This window comes from Callithrix jacchus, chromosome 17 (genome assembly GCF_049354715.1).
Source record: "Callithrix jacchus isolate 240 chromosome 17, calJac240_pri, whole genome shotgun sequence".
In the NCBI taxonomy this organism is placed as follows: domain Eukaryota; kingdom Metazoa; phylum Chordata; class Mammalia; order Primates; family Cebidae; genus Callithrix; species Callithrix jacchus.
Window position 1 is genome coordinate 17,373,706 of NC_133518.1, and position 25,666 is coordinate 17,399,371.

The following is a 25,666-nucleotide window of genomic DNA, read 5'->3' on the forward strand; positions in this document are numbered from 1 at the left end:
CATGCCTTGTACACAACTAGCCCCTTTAGGAGTTCCCATATCTGACTGACACTTCATTGGTAAATGCTGTAATCAAAGAAAATTTCAACAATGTATTTTTTTTAAGAGTGTGTGAATCCGCCCTCCTCCCCACTCGTCTTTCTTGTGACCCCGAGGTTGTAGGTTTAAGCGAGTGAGTGAAAATGGCAGGCAGGCTGAGCTGCACCGGGAGGCGACCGGGGCAGCGGTGGGGGAGGCCGGAAGGTGACAGCCGACCTCTGGGAAAGCAGAAGGTCTTGGATGTCAAATGCCAGCGCCGGCCAGGACTCGGGAATCAAGGGTGATCATTACTATTTGGTAGGGAAAGAATACTGAAATGTCCCAAGGATGGCAGCAAGCGTTGGTATATTTTCCCAATCGAGGAAAAAACCAGTTATTTATTCTGCTTACAACTCTGAAAGCGGAAGCCGCAATAGCTTCAGTAGCAGGAGCAGCGGCAGCAGATTTCTCAAGTTCAGGATGATTCTCACTTTTCTCCTGGATATTAGCCGAAGGTCCAGCCCTTTTAGTTCTTTAATAGGAGGAGGGTTAAAAAATTTTTTTTAAAGTTTTTTTTCCCCTTCACTTCTTTCTAAGCTCATGGATGGTATAGAAAAATGGGTGGGAAAAACAATAACAATAATCATAATACAAGCTTATTGGTGATTCTAACAAGGAATCAATTCTCTGCCCAAGCCTTTTCAATTCCCCCCTCCCCTTTTTTTGGGCGAGGTGTCTGCTCCCCTCCGGCTCCCGGCGTTCGTTCCCCGCCCCCCGCCGCCCTCCCCGCGGCTCCCTTTCTCCGCCTCCTCGGCGATTGCCATCTGACAAGATCTCCAAATCAAAGTGATAAATCGCTCCAAACTTTTTTTGGCGGCGCTGAGATGTTGGAGGGGCGTCTAGCGCGCATGTGCGAAGGTGTCCAAACTGACAATGCTAGAGAGATAGCGAGTGTGGATTGAGAGAAAGGGAGAGAGGGAGGGAGAGAGTGAAAGAAGAAAAGACAGAGAGTGAGTGTGTGGGAGAGGGAGAGTGAGAAACACGGGAGAGAGAGAGAGAGAGAGAGAGAGAGAGAGAGAGAGAGAGGAACAGGAGAGAGAGGGAGGGAGCGAGAGGGAGAGCAAAAGAAGGAAAAGATCCAAGAAAAAAAAGCCCCAACCACACACCAGCGGCTGCAGGACTGGGCACAGCATGAGATCCAAAGGCAGGGCAAGGAAGCTGGCCACAAGTAGGTGCAATATCCCTTTTCTATTGGCTTTTCCCCCTCCTCTGCCATCTTGCATATCTGTCTCCAGCGCTCCGGGAGGGAGCGCCGGCTGCCTCTCGCGCCGGGGCCCAGGGTGGAGGGCAGGCGCAGCGCAGCCCCAGCAACCTGCCGGTCCCAGCCTCTGCGCTCGGTCGCCCGCGCTCTCGCTCCCGGGTTGGGCGCCGGAGGAGCCTGGGCAGCCCTCACCCCCGCGCGCCGACCAGCTGTGGCAACCCCGGGGTGGGGGTGGGGGTGGGGGCAGCAAAGGCTAGGGGTGGGAGGGAGGAGAGAGCGCGAGAGTGAGCGCGAAGGGGTGGATGGGGGGGAAGAGGAGAAGAGAAAGTCTCCCCCTCCCCTCTCCTTCCCCCCAGGCGGGGGAGAGCCGCCTCTGGCCAACCAGCTAGTCCCGGGTGTGGGAGGAGGAGGGCGCGGGGGATGGGGGGGCGGGCAAGAGAAGGGAGCCTGTTCGAGCCTCGGTTTGTTTCTGGGGTGGTTTGGGTAGGGTAGCAGACTCAGAGGGAGCCACAGTGGCGGCGGCGGCGGGCGGCGGCGGCGGGCGGCGGTGGTGGAGTTGGGAAAAGTTGCGAGGCGGTCGCTGGAAGTTGCACGGGCGGGCGGGCAGGCGGGTGGGCTGCGCGGAGCCGCGGCTGCGGTAGTGGGCGCTGTGCGCTCGGCCACGCTCTCCCGCGCTGCGCTGGGAGGACTGCGCCGGGGAGTGGGGGACACCAAGGTGGGGGCTGTAATTGCGGGGTGGGTGCGGGGGGCACGGGAGAGTAGAGCCTCCGGCTCCACAGAGCCACGCGCAGTTTGGGAGAGAAGAGGCCCAGCGAGTGCTCGGAGGTGGGGAGAGAAGGGGCCCAGCGAGTGCTCGGAGAGCTGGGAGTGGAGGGCAAGCAGCCAGAGGCGGCAGCCTAGGAACAGGAGGCGGAGAGGGCGCGCTGCGACCCGCGCACCTCGGGCTGGCTGGGCGCCGAGCAACCCCCAGGGGGCGGGCTGCCCGAGCGTTGGGCCGTGGAGAGCGCGCAGGACAGGCTCCCGCGCGCTTCGTCTGGATGCAGCCTGGGTCCAGGGTCAATAACCCTCCTCGGCGCCCCCTGCCTGCCTGGCGCAGAGCGGCCTTGGTCTGCCGGGATGTGGGCGAATGGGTTTGGGGCGGGGGCGGTGGGAATCCCATCCCCCACTCTTACAGCAAAAGTGTTGGATGACTCGCCTCGCTTTGCCGGCGGGGCCCACACTGTCCCACAAAGTGTGATGCTCTGCCAGGACTGTAGGCGACAGGGCTGCGTTTGTCCAAATGCTTCTACTTGGAGTTGAAGGGGACTCAGCGGCGCCGAGCTCCGGAGCAGCTCCGAGCGCTCCTGCTTGAGGTGTCAAGACGCGGGGCTGGAGCTGCCTCGGGAGTGGACAGGCCGCCGTTCCCTCTTCCACACTCGCACTCGCCGAAAACAGAACTCTAATTGTGTTGCTTACGGAACGGAGAAATGAGATGGGAGGTGGGTGGGATGCTTCTCCCTAGTGAAATCCGCGCGTCCCTCGCACAGTAGAACCGAGCACAGTAGGTATAGTATCCACGCTTCCCTGCTTGCCGCGTCCCTGCAGCAGCCCGGCAAGGCGGCAGCACCTCGGCAGGCTCCGCTTCGCTGGCAGTGGAGTTGGCTGTGTAGCCCGGCGAGATGCTGTTATCCCAGGCGCCTTTCCAGTGCTTTGTCCAGTCCTCACCCAAGCACTCATACACTCCCGGATACATTTCCTTTCCTCTGGGTCTCAGAAACCAACCCAAATACAGGGCTCTTTGGGTCATCAGTCCATCTGTTTCTCTTTTGGGTATTGTTGATTGCACTCGCTGCTACAGTGTCAAAGGGCGCCAGTGAAACTGTTTTCCCTGTTTGGTTTTAAATGAGGCCGATGTCTTTATTTTCATCTGAAGGGAAATAAATGTACATATACTTGAGGTTCGCAGGCTTCGATTTGGACTAAAGGTTGGGAGAGAGCGAGCGTGTGTGTGTTGGGGGGGAGTTGGCGGGAGTGGGGTGGTGGGTGGGGGTGGGTAGCCCTTTTCAACCATGTCTAAGTTGTGAAATGAAAGCCTAAGGCTTCGCGCCGCAACTCCCTGCCGGGTATCTTCCGAAGTGAAAGCAGAACACAAATCCCTTCGAATTTTTCTTGAGCAACTTTTTCAACTATTGTAATTGTCAAGCAAGCCGTATGCTGCCGTCTTAAAGTATTCCCGCACGCACAGTACACTCAACATTCAGAAACTGAGCCTCGTTTCCGATCTGATGCTTGTCATTCAACTGGTGGGAGACCCATTTATTTTGTCCCCAGGGTCTCTAAGGATGCCGCTGCCGCTTTCTGATAGCTAGATCTCAACTCTTACAAACTTTTACTGAGCCTCAGATTGCCGCTTGCACTGCTCCAGCTGTTGCTACCGCTGCTGCCTTTCTCAGACAGAAGCGCTCCTTTTCATTTTTTTAGTTGCAATCTGGGTAATAAAGGAAATCATAGTAAAACTACAGATTTTTTTGTATTTTAAAGCGCGATTTCCTTACCCCGAGTAGCGCACGGCGGAGATGGTTGGTGACCCCTGCGGTGCAATCATCCAACGAAAACTTCACTGTTCTGCACCAGTTTTTCTTTTTCTGGGTTTAGAAGGGGCATTGTGACCACAATACTGTAAAAAACAAATCTATCTTTATTGTGGCAAGAGAAAACATTACAATGGAAACAAATTACATATAAATAGTTGTTTTCTCCATAGCTTGTTGTTCTTTTTGTCTTTTGTAAATTTCTTTGGTGGTCTTAAGTCCTGATTTGGTCTTGGCTACAGTACAGGAGCCCATGGACCTAGACCAGAGACCACAGACCCTGAAAATACCCACTGATTCTACACGGAGATTGAATGCACAGCCCAAGTTCCAACTTGCAGGGTTCCTTTTCTATACAAGAGTTGAAACTGATAAATTCGTTGTAAATCATTTGAGAAGATTAAAAAAATTAATTAAAAATAAAAGGAAAAGCAGGAAGATTGACATTTGTAGTGCCGAACGCCCCTGAATTTTATTTCCATCTTTAAGAAAAGAAAACTAAAAGCCAAGCCGACTCTGGCAGCGCGGGGAGACTTTCCAGTCTTTCTCTTGGGCAGCTAGGATAGCACCTGGGCCGTGCCAGAAATGCCAGTTGCTATGGTCCTGATGGATAGAAAGGGAGCGCAGGTTGGGTCTGCCCAGCACGTCTAGAGCCAGAAACACCGAAGTCACCCTCACCTTACTTCCCCAAAGTGACAACGCACAGGAATTCAGTCACAGCAGAGAACGAGTTGCATCCAGTAACTCCCTTAGCTACCGGCCCCCCAGAAGTCTCGTAAAGTGGCAAAAGGCATTGCGATTAGCAAGACCGCGGCGAGGGGGGCACTTGTTACTCCTTCACTGGCTCTCTGTTTAAAAACAGGCTCTGAAGTAGCAAAGGTAGATGCCGACCCTTTCTCTGGTCCTTAAACTACTCACCTTAGCAGTCCAGTACCTAAGATAACAAAGCAAAACAAATCCCCAACAACAAACGCAGCGCCCAGATTCAGGCATTCACTCTCTGTATGCCCACCTACTTGGGTTTTCCTTCATCCTTAAGAAACTCAGATTAAAACAGAGCTTTGTTTAAAAAAAAAAATACATTCATTTGTTTATTTCAGATTGCTTTTGAGGAGGAAAATCTTTCTCCCAACGGAGGCCGAGGCCCCTTCTAGGAAGGCGGTTTATTTGCCATTACTTGACCACTACCCCGGCTTAGGGCTTCTTTATTGCATTTGGCACTTGGAGCACAGTCTTCTTGCAGTATTTTGATGTGTTTTGCCAAAAAAAGAAAAAAAATCTGTGTTTAGGGGAAGGTTAATTACGCTTTTCATTCTTCCCTCATCTCCAACACTGTGGAAGGGAACGATTCATTAGCTGTAGAGGCAGAAAGGCTAAAAAGCAAGGCTTCTTTTTTTTTTTTTTTTTAATTTGTAGGGACTGCAGAGTCGCAGGTCTTGGCTGTGGAGTGCATGTGAGTGTGTGTATGAGTGTGAGTGAGTAGCCCAGCTCTCAGGCTTTCTGAGCCAAGGCCTCCCCTGGGCCCTGGGGCCAGCTTCCTGCAGGGACAGACGTTCAACACGTAGGACAAGTTATCCACTAGAAATTAACATGTCATTCTACAAATTTTTCTTTCTTTCTTTCTTTCCCTTTCTTTCTTTCTTTCTTTCTTTCTTTCTTTCTTTCTTCCTTCTCCTTCCTTCCTTCCTTCCCTTTCTTTTTCTTTTTTTGAAGTTGAAGGTAAGGAATTGTAAGCAATTTCTCTTTAAACATATTACTGCTTGGGAGTTTATTTTATTTTTGTAAGTTGGGGCCAGGTTATCCTAGGCTGCAGTCGTGACCTGGGGCAGGAAGGGAGGACGCCTGGCTTTGTCCTCCCCAGGCTAGGAGGACAAGAGAAAGCAGAGGAGTTGCCCACGACCAGCCCGGCTCGCCCCCGTCTCTCCCGGCACCCCCCTGCGCATCGCCTCGGCTAGAAGCCGGCGGTGAGATGGAGAAACTTGACTTGTCATCTTCTGGCCACCAGCGCTTTCCCTGTTCCCAAGGCACCCAGAGCCTTGTTCCCAGGAGCTGAGCACACCCTCCCACCTCTCATCTCAAAGCCTCCTGGTGCTGGGGAAGTAGCCCCAGATGGACATGGGGGTGGGGCGGGGATGCTCCAGTGAAGTGGGAGGCAGTGCTCACTCCGGGGCTCCCCTTTATCTTGCTCCTCAGGCTGCTCAGCTCAGGGCCCCAAGCTTTGGCCAGAACTCTTCTTCCCCTCTCCAGTCTCAAAGGGGCTGCGTGCCTGGCGCGCTGCTTCCCCCGGAGCCGGGTTTACATTAACAGTGTAAACTCACACCCACATGCGCGTGCACACCCACACAGGTCTTGGCTTCAGGAAAACAAGGAACACTCTTGTGCAGAAGGCAGGCACACACTTACTCATTGACTCTCCCGGTTGGGATAAGCTTCTTCCCAGCCTCATAGGGCAATGGAGAGAGGGTTTGGGGGAGAGATGGGGCGGGAGGAAACAGTCACACTCTGATGATGCCAGGCACATTTTTCTGGAGTGACAGTTAACCCTTCCTCCACTGGAAGCCGCTGTCTAGGCATTTTCTGAAATAGTCTGTGGGGTCTGCTTTTTTTTTTTTTTCTCTTGGGCGGCCCGGGATACATCATTAGTTCCCTTCCTACTTCCCCACTCCACTAGCCACGGTCTTATTAGATTTCCCCCTTCCCATTCTTCTGGCCTTCGGAGTTTACCAGAGAATTTTCAAGGAAATTGGCTGGATAGTGAGAACAAGTGTGAGGAAGAGGATAAAGAGGAGACAGACAAATCGATCAGAAAAGCAGAGAAGGAGACAGGAAGAGAGAAACAGTGTACTTCTTCCAGATCCTTAGTTTGCACAGATTGGTATTATCCTCCCTATCCCCTCCAGGAAATGAAAAAAGTATAATCCTTGTTAATTACCTTTGCTTACTACATGCCATACAAGAAACTTCAGAGATGTCTCTACATAGGGAAGAAACTGTTTACAAAACCCTTTCAAAAGTGTGACATATTGCTCTAGTTCAGCACTAAAAAACTAAACACACTTAGCCTCCTTTGAAGTGCCCTGGCTGGGGCAGCTTATTTGAGTGTGGTTCAGATATTGCTGTGGGTATAACTAATGGCTTCTACCTATTTAGCTCAAGTGGGAGGAGAGAAAGGCCTGAATTCCTTGTCCAATGGGTCCCTCTGGAGACTGGGTTTTGGCTTCTTGCCAGTTCTGTACAATGTCAACATTGAATATTTGAATTCCCAGACTCTATTTAACAAGTTTCTAAATAAATAAACTCATTGTGTGTCTGTGTTTAAAATTATTTCACCTCTTTCATAAAAGCTACAGCATCTTATTACATTGGCCTTGCAAGTTGATTTAAAAAAATAAACAAACAGATCTTAAGGCATTTTAATAGCCAGATCTCCACAATTTGTATGTATTGTGAAGCCATTCTCTTCTGTGTGGCTGTGTAGGGGCTACTTAGAGGGATCATGGGCTGTTCTGTGTGACCTGATAGTGAATTATAATAAACACGCCAACTAAGTTCAGAAACTCAGTGAAATATTAACTGCATCTAAAAGGAGACTTGACTGTAAACTTTACTGTATTTAGATATTTGATAATGTTGTCTACTAGGTCTACGGGGACAGAGAGCCTTAGTGTCCTAAATGGCTGTCTGAATACAGACCCCCTCTCCTATTGATATCAGTAGGTCTAGAACTCTGCCCGGAAGGTTTTATTTCTAGTCATTTTTTATCTGTGTATTTTCCTTGAAAGTTGGAAGGAGTAAATATACAGATATCCTCATATTTCACTTTGGTGTAAAAAACCACAAGTCTTATGGTTTTACTAATTACTCAGCATTTTTATACATATAGAAACATAGTTGCTCTAAGAAGTACACACTGATTTTTTTTTAAGGCAAATTCTAGTCCTTTTGAAAGTGTGGACCCCATCTGAAGTTGTTCGGAAAGAAAGAATTTACTCTAATTTATGTATATAAAGTACAATGTTATTAGTAAGAATGGGATTTGAAAGGGCACACAGCAAAACCCGTAACATTTAGTGGGTAATGTGGAGAACTCAAAGCCAAGACAAAAATACCATCAACCCATGCAAACCTTAAATAGATTACAATGACCTCAGCCATTTTCATTTTCAAAAATAATAGCCGTGATTAAAATGGGGGAGTGTTTTGCTTGGAACCATACTCTTCAGCATTATTATAAAGGCTGTTTTGTGCTTAAAGAACTGTTTCATTATAGAAAAAAGGGAACGGAATTTTTAATCAAATTCCTGACTTTTCAAAAGCGCTCATTCTTAAATTAATTTTTATTTTTATTTTAGTTATTATTCTTGTTCATTAGCAAACATGCTTTTGGCTTGTATATTCAGCCAAATTCTTGACTACTGACTTTTATAACAATTCTAAAGGATACATTTATTTAGAGAAGAGATCTTATTATCTTAGTAAACGTGTGTAGGGGTCATTAACTACAGAACAAAAAGAACCAACGTTTCCTTAACCTTGTTCAAGAACCTGCCTAAATGAATTCATTATATATGTCAAGGTTGTTCAGATGATGACATTTATGAATGAAAGTCCTTGTACCTGGCAGTTTTTGGGCTTTGGCAGTGGGCAGGCATACACAACAAATATCAATGTGCTAGGTCCAGTGCACGGGCAAACTACACTCCCTGCACTCGCAAGCGTCACAAACGTGCACATCACCGTTTGAATCTGGGCATGATCTTTGATTGCATAGGGATCTCGTGGAGTTCTTGGATGCCCCTGAGGCCTAACATCTTTACTTGTGAAGCCAGAGTAATAATACTGCCCTCCTTGGGCTGCCCTGAGGGTTAATTGGTAAAATGTGTGCGAAGTACCTAAGGCACATGCAATCAATCAATAAATCTTAGTTTCAGTTTTCTTATAATTTATCAGTTAAATTTTCTGAAGAAGAAACATCCCTTTTTCCATCCTGGTCAATGTTTTTATCTAGTTTCATTCTTAGAAATATTCGCATGCCTTTAGTAAGCATTTTGTATGTCTTCTCAATAAATTATGCCCTCAGAATGAAGGGAAGTCATATCTAAAATTTGGGCACATTAAAACAGTCCATACCAAGCCAAACTAGTCAGTAAATTTATTTTAAAAACTTGAGCATCTTCCTATGCCCTTTACTTGGAGTGGGGGTGAGGGGGATGTGTAAATAAAATGATTGAGGTTTCAACTTTTCTCCACAGATGTTGGCACTGTGTAAGCCACGTATCCCAAATTTAGTTTTGCGTACTCTCTAGTTGTCATTAGACAATAATCTCTCCTGAATAAAAATCTGACTTTTAATGGAATGAATTTGTAAGTCACTTTACTACTGTGGCTGAGTTGCTCCTCTCTAAATGAAGGGATTGGACTAGAGCAGCGCTTGTAAATTTGCAGGTACCATAAATGAGTGAAGCAAGGTAGGTGTCAGCCTTAAGCTCTCTCCTATTTTTATTTAATTCTTTGACACCCAGCCTTTGTATTCCAGAACAAGAGGGAGTGGTGGGAACAGTGGAAAAATGGCAGTTCAAACTTCCTCTAAAGGTGGCAGCTTCTCAGTTCCAGCTCAGTGTTACCATTTGGGCAAGGGGGTTCAGGGCTGCCAGGTCTTCTACTTTTTAAGAGAAGCCACACATCTGGGTTTCTATGTAAATTTTCTCTACTTTGTGAAATGTTGATTTAATTTTAAAAAATTCTGCAGGTCCAGCCCAACACCTCTGACTGTAATATATGGTTTGTAGGGTTTGCAATGTCTGGATTCATTGATTTCCAAGGTTCCTTTAAAATTTCATTTTATGATGATAGCCCTAAGTGTTTCTGAATATTACCTGTGTTTTTAAGATCTATATCTTCCTCCCCACCCCAAAGTTACTGTGTGTGTGTGTGTGTGTCTGTGTTTTGATAGGTGGAAGTACTTATTACAGAATCTGATATCTGGCCATTTATCTGGCAAAATAGTCTTTTACAACCATGTTGTGTCTTTCTTTCCCTCCATGTCATTTCATCATTAATTGGCTTAAGAAAATAAACTGAAACATTTCCTCCCCTTCTTGTAGCCACTGGCCACCATTCTTTCTTATTTCTCACTAAACCCAATTCTTTGATTTGTGGGCTTCGAGTTGGGCAGTAAATCATTAGGAGACAGTGGGAGGAGTCATTTGGCTACTGTGGGTATTCAGAGGAAGAGTTCACCCCTGCCCTCCTAGAAGGGTCCAGATGTAATGTCCTGTACATCTGCAACTGAGGAACCCAACTGATTTTTAAGACCTGAACTTCGGATGGAGAAATTAGTTCTTAAGGAATGAGTGTCTTATCTGACAAGAAAGGCTTTCTTTGTCAGAAGGTCATATATGTTCAGGGAACATGTGAAAATAAACATATCTTGCTCTGTTTATATTCATGAGTGTATTTCTAGCTGAAGTGGTAGGTGAATGGCAGGTAAAATTAAGTCTTTAGGATGAAAGGTGTGGTGATGGAATGTCAACACAATGGACTCTCCCAATAAAGATTTGACTAAGCAATTTACAATATCTAACTCAATACTGTAGCCATGGGACTTGTCAGTGAATACATGTCACTATCAGCTAACATTGTTGGGAATATCATCGTATAAGGGAGTGCTTTTAGAGGAGGATTCTGAGTAGTGATGAACCACGCTTATAAGCATTATCAATGGGTTATCACCTCATTCCCAGTCTTGGCATTTACCTGATGCTGAGTCTCAAATTCCTTAGCTTGGTTATTGAGGGGCTCTACTTTTGTGCTGGGAGGATGTGGTGACTCTGAGTACAGGGTGGGAGTTAGATTTACCTGGGTTTGAATCCTGGCTCCACCACTTACTAAGTGGTTGAAATGAAGGCAAGCCATGTAACCACTTTGTGCCTCAGTCTTCTTACTTATGAACTGTAGGTATTCACCTCATTTGAGGACTTGATCAATGAATGCATTTTGAATACCTTAAATAGAGCTCAACACATTTTTTTTGACTTTTCAGGCTTGTCTTACTCAGGACAGGTCCATTCAGCTTAAACATTGTTTATTCATTCTGTACCTCTCACTCTCTTGTCAGCATACTCTTGTGTTTCTACCTTCCAGCTTTTGGCCATAATGTTGCCATAGTTTGTAAATCTACCCATACTCTTCCTTGACCATCAAAATCTAACTCCTCTGAGATTTCATTAGAACTCCTACTTCTTCATGATCACTCCTGGAGATATGACTTCCCTATGTTATTTCATTCCAAGAGTATGGAATTATCATCCTTTTGGCATTTTATTATAAATTACTTGTCTTCATGGTGTATATCTTATTTTTCTAGATCAACTGTAAGACTCATGGAGAGCCCAATTCTGTTTTGTCTAGGGCCTGATACTATGCTTTTCATAAGGCAGATACCAATACGATTAGGTGATGGTGGTTAGCAATGGGCTTTGGAGGATTGTGTGAACCCCTTCAGTTTCTTTGCCTGCAAAACCTGTGAATTTAAGTAATGTCAGCACCAGAATTCTGGGATATCTGACACTTCAATTGTCTACTAAATCCACAATTGACCTATTTGACAGTGATAAACCATCTGGAAAGTAGAGTATTATTCCTAATTTTCACCGATAATGTCCTCCATTTTGCCAGTGCAGGTATAGTCCATGACTCCTCACTTAAATCACAAATTGCTATTGATCTTAAACTCTGTACTAGACCTGATTCTGGAGAATGTCAGAGGACTCAAGGTAGAGATGGTAAAACGTTCTGTGGACTCATGTAATTCTTAGGGATTTGGGAATATTCAGTTTACAAGTCATCAGAAGCCAAGTTTTTACCTAAAACCTAACACCAATTTAGGCAGTTTTACTGCCTAATATTTATGCTTTGTTAATATGGAGCATGGTGTTAAGAATTTTGCTGTATATATAAATGTGCTTTTATGATTAAAGATTCTTTTAATTTAAGGTTGATAGATGATGTATTGGTATTGAATCTTGTTTTACTGGTTAAATTAACCCAACTCACTCAACTCTGTCTCCTTAATTCAAGGGCAAAACTGACTTCTTCTCTGCCCCTTCCCACTCCTCTAACCCCCGTCTGTCATTTCACAAATCAACCATCTCTATAGAGAAAATAGGACTGTTTGTGTCTTGGACAACTAACCTCAAATCCTGAATGATTACAGGCTTTTAGTGCCTGTTAGGGGTTTTCTTTTACCAAGACCAGCCACATGTGATTTCTTGCTGTGTGCTTAGAACTGCTTCTAAGTCAACAGGAACCGCTTTAAATGAGGGTAAGACTGAAAACCACAGCTTTTATGACTTTACCTTTGTTGGAAACTATGAAATTAGTAATAAAATGTTTCATGATAAAATGATAGTAAAAACGAATGGAGGGAATCATCCTTCCATTGGTTTTTGCTACAGTCATAGTTCATGACCTTCTTTTGGGTCCCAGACTCCTGTGAGAATCCAATACAAAGTGTGGAGCTTCTTTCCGGAAAATACACATGGACATAAACATTTTCATGCAATTTTAGCAGCTCATGGATTTCTAAATTTCTAAATGGTTGAACAAGGGTTTAACCATTTGTTCAGTCTTGATTCACCTTTGCATGTTTATTATAAAACATCTTAAAGTTTTTATCAATCTTTCTTCATTTTCTTATAAACAATATTTTTTCTTATTAATTTATACACAATATTTTTTAAATGACAAGAATGTATCAGATACAAAATGAAAGCTATTTTCTTTCTTTTTTTTGGTCATAAATTGCCTGGAGATGACCACCATTCATCCTTTAGTGTGACTTCCAGCAGACTTTTCCCCCTTGTATATATTACAACTTTTTACAGCAACTTGCTTTTTCTTTTTTTCTTCTTCATAGGTTATAGTGGTACTTGTGGTATTTAGTTACATGAGTAAGTTTAGTGGTGATTTGTGAGATTTTGTGCACTCATGATCCGAGCAGTATACACTGCACCATATTTGTAGTCTTATCTCTCACCCCCCTCCCACCCTTTTCCCCAAAGTCCCCAAAGTTCATTGTATCATTCTTATGCCTTTGCATTTTCATAGCTTAGCTCCCGTATATCATTGAGAACATCAATGTTTGGTTTTCCATTCCTGAGTTACTTCACTTAGAATAATAATCTCCAATCTTATCCAGGTCACTGCAAATGCCGTAACCAAAAAAGAAAACCATAGACTGATATCCCTGATGAACATAGATGCTAAAATCCTTAACAACATAGTAGCGAACTGAATTCAACAACATGTGAGAAAGATAATCTGCCATGATCAGGTGGGTTTCATACCAGGGATGCAGGGATGGTTTAACATAGGCAAGTCAATAAATGTGATACACTACATAAACAGAATTAAAAACAAAAATCACATTAGCATCTCAACAGATGTGGAAAAGGCATTTGACAAAATCCAGCATCCCTTTATGTTTAAAACTCTCAGCAAAATCGGCATTCAAGGGACATGCCTCAATGTAGTAAAAGCCATCTATGACAAACCCATGGCCAACATAATATTGAATGGGGAAAAGTTGAAAGCATTTTCTCTGAGAACTGGAACAAGACAATGATGCCCACTCTCCCCACTTGTCTTCAACATAGTACTAGAGGTCCTAGACAGAGCAATCAGACAAGAGAAAGAAATAAAGGGCTTTTTCGTTTTTTAAACTTAATAATGTATCTTGGATCTTTCATCTGTGTGTATCAATCTAAACCATTCTTTTTAAAGGCAGAATATCCTCTATTGTTTGTATCTTACACATTTTATTGAACCAATTCCCTATGGATGACATTTGGATAGTTTCCAGTTTTCAGAACAGAACAGACAGAGAAGTTCCCTAAGCCAGGATCCGAAGGAAAATGAAAGTGAAGTCTACAATTAAAGGAAGCTCACAGTTCAGGGTGAAGTGTGCTGACCTCTGAGACACGAGCACAGCAGGGCTTTGGGGAGGTCAGAGAGGGTTGCCTTACTCTGTCAGGGCAGATCAGATTTCTAAGCATCTTTACCCCTGGAAGATCAAGGGTCTAGACCAGAGCTAAGGTATATCTTTGTAAAATCCACTGTGATATATCTGTGATATTTCAAACTTACTGGATTATTTAGGGTCTCATATTATGACCCATTTCCATTTCTTCCTGCTGCTTGGAACAGACTATAGCTGAAATCAATCTATGTAGCCCCAGTGAGATAAGGCTAAGTAAGTTGTCAGAGTTTCAGGCCTCAAGGTTTTTATTTTGTTGTTGTTAAGTGATTTCCTTGTTTGTGTGGGACATTATTATCATACTGTCTTATGCTGTACATGTACCTAAAGCCAACTGATGAGACTAGACCTACCAAACTTTTTTGATGTTCTTTAAAAATTTACCCACAATAATTTCTAGCTTATGAATTGGAAATACCATTTTTATAGGAAAATGTTTTTCACTTGGTAATCAGACTATGGGAAAATTTTTATAATGGAAACTATCTCAACTATAGGATAAAAAATATGACAGTATAATGTTACACACTAAAGCCCATTAGATGCAAAATTCCATTTTTTGATTATAAGTTATAAACCAGGATAGAGAGACTTCTGAAAAGTGGTTTTCTTTGGCAATGATGTAGTTGATTAAATATAAAAAATTCAGAAAAAATTAGTTCAGCCCATTCCTTTACACAGAAGGTTATAAAAATGGAATAGCTGGGTTTTGGTTCTACTGGGAAGAACTATTTTACTTATAAAAACTCAATGGATTATATCAGACTGCAAATATATTAACATTTTAGATTGGATTTGAAAAGGTACCATTCAAGGAATTAAAATTATTCATCTAAATCTTTTAGGGATTAATTTACTTTGGAATTTTAATTCCAATTTATTTTAATTTGGCACAATATTTGTTCCAAATGCATACTTTTTTTGGTGTGGATGTTTATAGGTTGTTCCATGAGGGCATTACACTAGTTAACATTTTTCAACATATCTTTTAAATAAGATCAATCAAATTGAATTAATAGTTATTGAGTACCTGGCATATGTAAGGCATGATGAATTAAATCCTATAAATACTCAATTTCCTGAATATATTGAACACCAACACTTGACAGAAGTACATATATCCCTGACAATGATTTATTAACAGAGACAAAAATATCCATGACTACAAACCGGTTTTCTGAGGTTGGAATACTGAATCCTAAGTCTACCTCTTTTCCAGATTTTTTTTTTTTTTTTTTTGAGACAGAGTTTTGCTCTTGCTGCCCAGGCTGGAGTGCAATGGTGCAATCTCAACTCACTGCAGTCTCTGTCTCCTGGGTTCAAGTGATTCTCTTGCCTCAGCCTCCAGAGTAGCTGAGACAGGGTTTCACCATGGTGCCCAGGCTGCTCTCAAACCTATGTGCTCAAATGTTCTGCAAGCCTCGGCCTCCCAAAGTGCTGAGATTACAGGCATGATCCACCATGTCAGCTTGGTGTTTTCCTGAAAAGTCTGCCTATCACATTTGTCTGTTGTTAGGGAAAGGCTGATTGTAATAACTGAGTAAGATGTAGGATGTATTTACACAGCGTATAAATACTTTATATAAATACAAGCCTTGGGTCTGCAGATGGGCGAATTACTCTTTCCATGCTCACATGGAAAGAGCTTTAGTGTATTTTATCCTTTGTGCAGTTAGAGCAAATTTTCCCATCACAGTTCAAGAACAAGTTCTCTTTAAAGGATCTCAAAGAATTCCTCCAGCTTCTTGCCACTTACAGCTCTGAGAGCAAAGATCTGATCAAAACGCCCTGAAGTCTCCGTGGTTTCCAAAGGTGCATCTTTCTACGAGGTTCAATTTTATCCAGTGGGAGACAGTGTTACTCCCAAACTAACATGAACTCGCAGAAGTGGCTTGTCTCTCAGGCTGGCGTGTGATTTTGTTGTTCATGAAACAGAAATAAGAACAAAAAGCACTGCCTTCTCTTCCAACTGTCTTTGCCAACCATCTTGCTGAGCTGTGTGTATGCATCCAAGCCAATATTCCAGCCACTAGGCTTGGCACAGAAATCAGGGCATCGAACATCATTACTTTTGGGCACAGTCTGAAATTTTAAGCAAAATTCCCTATTTGCCTAAATGTGTAAGATGTGAGTAATTTATGTATCCCGTTAGTAATGTTGCAGTATTAAAATACCAGCATAGACATGGTTTGACCCATGAAACAGCATTGTATCATCTTTTTTTTTGACCTAAAAATACTGGGGTGATGGATCATTAGAGGATGGTAAATGTCAAGGTACAAGCATTATATGTGTAGGGTTTTCAAAGTGCCTCATGGTCTGTATGTCAGCTCTCTCTTCCTGCCCTCAAGTGATGGTATTATCAGTCACCAAGGTTTAACCTTCAAGAAGAGAAAATACTCTGATACCTAACACAGTGCAATGAGCTGCATCTTAGTTAACCTTCCAAGTGAATCCTTGGCATTGCTGGGACGTCAAATGTAACCGTTTGTTTCCTTCTACTGCTTCTGGAGTAATTTACCCAACCATCTCATCAGATCTCATTATGAAGCCTGATAATTCCTAATAATTTTCCTAAGAGGAAAATGCTCTCTGTGGTGTTTTGAGCCCTACCCGCCTTGAAGATAGGGACTTGTTTATTTTTTCTCAGGTGTGATCATCTCAAAAGTTCAGCATACTTTGGGTATTGTGAACACATTTTTTGGTGGATAATGCTGACTGGGAAGTCAGGATGAAGGGGTTTGAGTCTCAAGTTTGCTACTCATCAGTGTGGTATCCTTCTGCAGGGCATTAAGCCTCTGAGCCTCAGTGTCCTCGAGTATAAGATTGGAACACTAATTACCTCTGCTTTGGGTTCTTTCAGACCAGTAATAATAACGTAAGATGCTACATGGGTAAGTTTTTATCAGCTGCAAAAAGCTGTGTAAAGTTTTTTTTTTTTTTGGCACTGAGATATCTGGCAGCTGCTATGTGAATTTAATACACACTTAGAATTTCTTATTACAAACTCTAGAAATTACAGAATATTAAAAACGCTAAGATAGTATTAAGAATGTAGACTCTGGAGCCACATTATTTAGGTTGGCATCTTGGCTCTGTCACTACCTAGTTATGTGGGCATGGGCTGGCTATTTACCTCTCTGTACCTCAATGTCATCATCTATAAAATGGAGATAATTAATAATAGCAACAATAAGTAATAACACCAGTCAAGTTTGTTGAGTGTTCATGCATTATTGTGGTTAATCCTCACATCTCTATGAAGTGGAGGATATTCTTTTCTTAGCTTAAAGATGAGCACCCTGGAGACATGTTTGTTCTTTGCTCGAAGCCTCTCAGCTTTAAGTGCAGAGCCAGATCCAAACCTTGATCTGTTTTACAATAAAGTCCAAGAACTTAATCTGAATGAATAAGCCACTGCCTTATTTTTTTTAAATACAGAAATAGAAGTAGAACGTTACATTGTCTGGGCATTCTCAAACTCATAAAAGGTAGTAAGACTTGGTTAAAAGACCCTTTAACTCAAAGAAATGATTTCAAACAACTGTTAGTAAAGAGGAATTTTGCTGTAATTTAAAATGAGAGATCTTTTTATGACAGGAGCTGGTCATTACTTCATCTCTCGTTTTCTTCCTCAAGTTATCTGCATTGTGATTTTCTATCACCTTATGGTTTTAGTTTTATGTAGCTAACTCCAAACATCTCGGCTGAATGAATGACTTAGACATACTTCACTACTTCATTGCTTGACATCACAAGCTAATTATACCTTATCATTTACTAGTGAACAGATGGTGCTAGATTCAGATTTTCATTTCCTAAACAATGTATTGTGACAGTAAACTTGCCCAAGCTCACCGGAATATTTGCAAGGCAAGGAAAGCTAGCTACAACTTTGTAATTTTTTTTTGTTGGTACAACATCTGAAACCAAGTCCTGTTCACTTATCCTCAATTTTGTTTTAATATTCAAATGACTTGGGCCTGCGACAAAGCATTTGAGTAGTTACTTAATTGAATAACCTGTAGAATTTAGATAAGGGAAGCCTAATGAACTCTCAGATCTAGTTCTTTCTTTCTTTTTCTTTTTAAGAAAAGGGCAGTGGACAAGTTAAGAGAAGAGACAGTGACTTTTAAATATGGCTGCATTGAATCAGTTGGAATGCTTAAAAATACTATCCATCCCAATCCAATTAAATCAGAGTCTCTGGGGATGGGACTCAGGCAGTGGAGAGCAATGTGAGTCCTGGACATGAGAAACAGGGAGGAAGGAGGTCATTTTGATTAAACAATAGGGAGATAGGGCTATTTCTAAATGCTACAATTGGGGGCTACTTCCAGAATTATATATTTTTTCATGTATGGCTTGCTTTCAGTTTTTACAGGCATAGCATTGTCTTTAAACCTGGTTAATGATCTTGCTTTCTGCCAATGATTTCTGGCCTTTGTAGCAGCAATAGATGAGAGATTCTCAGTTGTGAAAGGCCATTGGTGGGGAAACTTCATCACGGGTGGTGGATGATTTCTGAAGAATCCAGAAGCTCTGATATGTTTTTGACCATTTTGATCTGGCCATTTCTAAGAAGACAATAATGTTTCTTTAGATTAAACAACAAGGAAAGCAATCCAAACAGAGACAGAATCAGTAGGTGCTTTACTATTGCTAGCCACTTTTGTCTTTTGATTTTCCAGAATTCCAGGCATAAATGTTTCTGCCAACCTTCCCATGCAAAGAGAGAGAGCAATGGGAATTCTAGAGAAGGTATGTAGGGAAACCAGAAAAAAAATATATCTGTCTACTCAGAAATGTTAAAAAGCAGGATATTAGGTTTTAGGGTGGGATCGGGCTATATTTTAGGAAGTTTAGATATTGAACGCCAGTTCCTTATGCTTAGTTGGTTTTAATCAATGCTATCAGTCACATACTTCCATATACATGAACATTCATTAAACAATCTCATTTGTTGTTGTTGGACAGCATAGGTATGTTCAGTTGCACCTGAGTGTACATTTGGTCTGTGTGCCTAATGGTTCCAGAGGTTTAGCTGAGCTTAGTGGGATGGACACAGAAACAGCCCCTGTTGAGAAACACAGCCATTTGTGTGTACCTATGGTAAAGAATGGCCTTACTCAAAGAGAGGACTAAGTCAGTAAAGAGGCATGAGTGTGTATTTATAAAATGTGTGCAGGTGTGTATCTTTGGACACCTGAAGGCCCCCCTCCTTCGCTTTAGTTTTAACAGTTTGTTTAAAAAGTATTAACGACATTGCACAAAACCTCTGAGAGATTTCATTTGGATTCTGCAGCTTATTTCAATGCTGTTTAATCTAATTGCCCCTTTGTTTCATTTCCCAGAAAGGATCACTTGAGTTTTATAATTTTTAGAATTTCCTTTGAACCAAGTGTAAAGGAATATGATGGTGCAATTGTGGAAAAGAGAAATTAAAGCCAGGTTTTTATGAGAGTTTGGAGTTTTAAACATTATAATGCCAGTTTAAGATGAATATGAAATAGAAAATGGCAGGGGCTGAGGGAGGTGGCTCACACCTGTAATCCCAGCACTTTGGGAGGCCGAGTCAGGCGGATTCCCTGAGGTCAGGAGTTCAAGATCAGCCTGGTCAGCATGGAAAAACCCTGTCTCTACCAAAAATACAAAAAAATACTAAAAATACAAAAATCAGCCAGGTGTGGTGGCATGCACCTGTAATCCCAGCTACTTGGGAGGCTGATAGAGGAGAATCACTTGAACCCGGGAGAGCGGGGAGTGGAGGTTGGAGTGAGCCAAGATCATGCCACTGCAGTCCAGCCTGGGTGACAGAGTGAGACCTGTCTCAATAAATAAATAAATAAATAAATAAATAAATAAATAAATAAATAAGACAGCAGGAACCGAACTGAGAGTACAGTTTTCTAGCCTCAGGAGCGGGGCTTTGGAATCATAACTATTTGAGATAATCTATGTATTTTAATCTTGCACCATAAGTTATAGTGTGAGAGTACTTGCACCGTAAGTGCAAGAGGAGTTTTATAGCATACAATATGGTAAACTAAAGAAAATGGAATAATTCTATTCTACAGTTGAGGCTTGAAAGAAGGAAGATGAGGGGAAGTCTTTCTAGGCAACACATACAGGAGGGGTGAAACTGGTGAGAAAAGGCTGGCTTACCTATTTCTTAGCTGCTGGGCTGCATATATTTGTTGCTATCAGAGGCAGTTTTGTGACTTGTTTAATGTAAGTTGAGCATTTCTAGTTGAGAGACATCTTTTTCACTACATAGAAATTATTCAGTTCATTTTCACTGTGGTAATAAAATAGTTTCTGCTATAGAGTGTTTAAATCCCACTGAGATAAAATAGGAAGCTGTATTCTAAAAGTTGGACCCAATATTCAGAACCCAGTGGAGATGAAGGCCCTAGGTCAGGGCAGAGTTTTCATGGTGCCCTCAGTTAATGTTTTTGAAGCTTCCACTTGGTGAATGATTTTGGATGAAGGTTTCTTTTAGTAATTTCATAAGTGACATAATTTTCTCTTATGAACCTTCTGTTTTGAGAATAAGCAGAAGGAAATGGTAGTAATAACAAGATTGGTTTGTGCTCATTCACACTTTTCTGCCATTTGGATTCTGCGAGCAGTGGGGAAGGATACAGGATGGCAGAAGAAAGAATGTGGAAGAAAAACAGGTGTGTGCAGCAGAAAGAGGATGTGCAAGGTACAGCACACTTGGGGTACTTATAAGAGGGTTTCTTTAGAAAACACAGTACTGATAACTCAATATTTAAAGGCTCATATTTGGGGATTCACATATTTCCATTAATAGTTCTGTGAAAAGAAAATTTAGCAAAATCAGATTGATGACCAATGTAATTTAATTAGACTGAAGCCTCATAAATATGCAATGTTATTTGAATGAGGAGTTGAATTATTAGCCTTCCTGAGAAAAAAATGACAATTTGGTTTGCTTCAGAGCTTACTGCAAACATTTCTGACCTTGTATAAATGTGTAAAATGATTTGGTAATTTAAACACTAGAAGAAAGACTAAATTCGATTGACCAGTTGCAGTAACCATTTGTAGATATTTTTTCTCCACTTTGGATCCCTGACTCTCTTTTCTCGTTTTGTGATTGCTGGTATTTCTTTCTTGAGCCGTGCCTTCTGTAATAGCTTTGAGAGATGCTATTAGGTTTTCAGTCTCCCGATAATTTCACACTGCCTTAGATCGTTTGCATGGTGGCTTTACTAGCACATCCAGAACAAACTATTAAGACTTTATGATGATATTAAAATCATTCAGTTGACCAACGACACTTACCGATTTTTTTTTTTTTTGATAGGTTGGCAGGATGAGGTAGGGGAGGGGAGTGTGAGAGTACTTTTTTCTTTTTCTTTTTCATTAACCTTTGTTTTGAATAAAACTCTGGCCAGGGTAACTACCTGAAACTGTGTGAATCGATAGGCTCAATCTCCGCGATCATTTGGCAACTCAGAGTGTACGAGAGCCCTCTGCATAACCATGGTGACTCTTCCAGCAGTCAGACTTTTGCTCTTTCATCTTCTCTGAACTGCTGTTTACTTTTGGCCAAGACTCTTTGCTTTTCACTTTTTTTTTTGTTCTCAGTTGGCTTAAGAACCTACCCTACAATGGATGAATTTGCAGTTTTCTTAATGGTTTATCAGTTATCTGACTATTTTACAATTCCATTTCTAAACATTTTCCTTCTCTCGCCTTCCCTTCACACTTGAAATGGATAAAGCAGAAGTTTTATTTTTCATGCCTGCCTTCCCCAGTCACCATCTGCACCATCTCTGTATCCTCTCTCTTTTTAAGTCCCTGCAAGTGTTGGACAGCCCTGTATTCTCTTTATGCCATTTTGTTAGATTCTTTGCAGAAATGAAATATGTGATTAATAAATGGGAAGGTCCTTACTAGTGATTGATAACTAATCTTAGAAACACTGTCATTTGCAATTCATTAAATGCCTTATTTGCCATTTATATTTACTGAAAATTGATACTCTGTGTATTAGTTCTTTCTCAATGACATATCACTGGTAAATGTATAATTAAAAGAGAGCTTAATTCCAATTTGTCTTCATTTCTCCTTGAAATAATCTTACAGCTGTCATATGGCCCTTCTTCTCCATTCCAATGCATTCCTCTTTGCCAATGCCCACAGTTGTTCTCTCTTATTTATGAATTTCTTTCCTCAGGGCAATATCGTATGGTCAGAAGACCCAAATTCAAATTCTATCTCTGACACTGGTCGTGAGACTTTAGAAAAATAGTTAATAGCCCCCCAGCCTCAGTTTTCTCATCTGTAAAGTGGGAGTGAGAATATTTATTTCACAGAATTAGCATGAGGTTCAAATGAGATAATACATTGGAAAGTGCTTTGTTAACTGAAAACTGGCATTCATATTGGTATTGAATTAGTCAACATGGTCCTCTAGCTCCTTTGAATAGAATACTCGTGATAATGCTTCATACTTGCAGGTTATAAATATATTACAAAGAACAATTTGCAAGGAAAATAATAAACTGGCCACAGATACGTAGTGAAACCCTCAATGAACAGTGCCAAATCTCTCCATTGCACAGGAGTCAGAGCCATCAGAGGGTGCAGCCTTATCAGTAAGGAGTTGGCTCAGTGGGGTTAAAGTCACAGAAACACTGACCCACCCAGATCTGAGCCTATGCAAATAGAGAACAGTCAGTATACTGACTGATTAATTTTCCTTCAGCCTATCATGTGCTGAGTAACTCTAAGTGTTTTCCTATGTCTCACTGCTGTGACTCCTGTCTATTCTCTTATACCTGAGCACCTGGCCTCCTGCTTCCTTAATCTTACTCTGGTCTGGGTCTTTCACCAAATGAAGCTTTCTTTGATCACTAAATAGATTTCCTTCCATTTTCTGCCACCATCCTGTTTTCCTGAACTCCGATCTTAGGGTGGCACTTAGTATGACAGGTGGCAATGTGGAAAGACTTCTGCTCTTCGAGTGTTGCCTCTTCCTGCCTTTGGAGACCTGGAGTGTCACTACTGGGGCTTCAGGTGGGTGGCCAAAGGCTTCATGCCCTCTGTGGGAGAATGCATTGACCTTTATCCCCCAGTGTCTAATTTCTTCACATAGGCATGCACTGATTAGACAAGGGAGGGTGATATAATTGGGATCACCTCCTCATAATTTAGTTGAGGCTAGAGCCTGTCTTTCTGGCAAACCTTGATTTATGGGAGGCATAGGATTTAGGGGCAGAGCACATGTTTAAATCTGTGTCTGCTACTTAGTAGCTCTGAGACCTTGGACATTGACATCTCCTTTATAACCCAGAGATGAGACATCGACTTCACAAGGGTGTGGTGATGTTTCCATGACATCATATTTGTACTGTGCTTAGCAATTTGAAATCCTCAGTAAATAGTAAATTCTTTTCCTTTAGTTCTATGATTTCTGTAAAGCTGCTACTGTTACCACCACCCCTTACAGAAGAGAAGCCTTAATAGTGAAATAAAATATTAGAATAGTACAGATGGACATACTCCTACAGGTAGATTTCTCCTCAAATTCCATTAAAGTGTCAATATTTTTTCTAGTGCTTCTCTCTACTGACCAGCACCTTAGTAGTAGTCATTAAAATTTTAGAACAGTGAAAGACAATGTTTTGGAGAAAACTTTTCAATAATTATTTATTGACAGCCCAATATTCTTTCAGTCTTGGATGAACTTATTTTTACATTCTGATCTGTGGGCCAACAAATGGTAAGGTTGGGTCTGATTATTATTTAGGGTCTTAATTATTCTTTTAGTAGGTAATTTAGGATTTATCAACTTTAGACATCTACTGTTCAAATAAATATTTGAATGCTTTTTTGAATTAAAAATTTGAATAACATATCTTAATATTGCTCAAAGAAAATATTCACTACCTTTCCTAGGGAGAATTTTCTCTGTGACTCTAGGTTTGCTCTGACCAATACATGCAACAGAAGTTTGTATGATTCACCATGTGGTTCACTGTGTTGTATCCTTTTCCTGTTCCAGATAGAGGCTTATTTTAGCAGCCTAAGGCCCAGAGGAAAGATGAAGATGAGGCACAGTTGACCCAGAATGAGACACATAGCATAACATTAGCAGTAAATAAACTTGGCATAAGCCACTGAGATTTTGTAGTTACTACTGAAGAGAAACTTGACCTATTCTGACTGAGTGCATGTTATAGGTATAAATACTGAGGAATTCTGATTGATGTTTTATTGATGTGCCAATTATATATCCTATTTTAATACTTAGGCTTTTGTGAACTGTGAATTATGGTTAACTTGCAATTGGTTTTAATTTATTCCTTGTTCCTATATTGATTACAAGAGTTTCATGTGTAATGAAGTATATACTTGGAAGATATTAGTTATTAATAAAGAAAAACATATTTAAGCTGGCTTAAAAATTAAGGGGATTTATTAACTATAAACCTGAAAAATCTAATAGATTATGCTTTAGGTACAGTTTGATCAAGACTCTGTTTCCATGTTTTTCAGTGTTGCTCTTGGGCCTTCTTTCTCTGTGTGTTAGCTTCAGACCATCACAAAAGGCTTTACTACATGCTTTGTTATTCATAGTCAGTAGAAAATACAAAGCTTTTTTTCTCCAAAACTTTGAAAAAAATCATAATCTTTCCTCTAATTGGGCTGAGTTAGGCAATATGTCTGCTTCTGAAGACACTTCTGTGGCTAGAGGAACACTATGCACTGATCGGCTCAGACCTGGGATACAAGCCCATCCCTGAACCAAGTCCGAATCCATCCCTAGAGTTTGGAATGATGCCATATGAAGATGTTATAGCAGATAAATCCTAACTTTTCTCTTGGTTAATACCTTTATTAAGTAAACATCTATTTTTGAGTTCTCTCATAGACTGATATGGGTGTTGCTAATCCTACTGATTATTTCACCTCCAGGAGGTTTATTCAGTAAATTAGCACTCTTCCATCTTCAACATGGTGCTCCAAAAATTGCTGCAAACCAAAAAAGAGATCTTAGGGAAGATACATCTACTTCCCAACTACGTTGGCTCAGAAATGTCACACATCACATCTGCTCAAATTCCATTGGTGAGAACTAATCATGTGACCCCTCCTAGGTCAAGAAAAGCGTGAAGTGTGAGAGTATGCCTTGACTGGGTGTCTTTCCAGCATGCACTCCATCCTGTGGAAGATGGCATGTTGAATCTTTGCTGGTCAGCCAGCTGACTCTGCCATGGATGTTAATCCCACCCATGCAGTGTAAAGGGAGATAAATGGAGTGAATATCGGGGATGAAACTAACCATGTCATTCACACCAGAAAGCCAGGTCTTAATGTCAGGCCGGCACTGATTTGTGCTGAAGCAGATGTGTGAGCCCTCCATTGCTATTAGACTGACTGATAAGATCAAAAGTCCACGTATTACTTGAAAATAATTTCAGAAAATTATATACTAGTAAATACATGATTACTAGCAAGATGTCAATTTCCTCTCTCTGGAAGAGCAGGTGAGGGCTAAGACTCAGGTGGGATGTGAGGTAGGGTGCTCCTTCTTAGGGTCATGGTACATGGTTGCAGGGTGCTGATACTGTGAGTCATGTGCAGGAGGACTGATGGGGATGAACCTGGAGAAGTGTCCATGAGGGTCACACAAAGGGACTGCATGCAGAACTAGGATGAAGCCCATATTGGGGAGGTCCTGGAAAACAAGACAAAGCAGAAGAGTGAGAGGAAGGTGAGTAGTTAGGAGGGAGGTGGTTTTGT

General features: G+C 41.7%; 1 protein-coding gene across 5 annotated transcripts in view; it reads left to right on the top strand.

Annotated features, from left to right (window-relative positions):
- The first annotated feature begins 896 nt into the window (after positions 1–896).
- MECOM (MDS1 and EVI1 complex locus) overlaps positions 897–25,666 on the top strand; it is a 584,109-nt gene continuing 559,339 nt past the window's right edge. For 4 of the 5 annotated variants that reach the window (XM_008983493.5, XM_002759402.6, XM_008983496.4 and 1 more), the window contains exon 1: positions 897–1,246. In XM_008983493.5, coding sequence (XP_008981741.1) covers positions 1,210–1,246 — 37 coding nt within the window. In that variant the 5' untranslated portion in view covers positions 897–1,209. Of the gene's footprint in view, positions 1,247–22,682; positions 22,937–25,666 lie in introns of those variants that run through there. The other variant, XM_078353874.1, reaches the window with a different exon arrangement.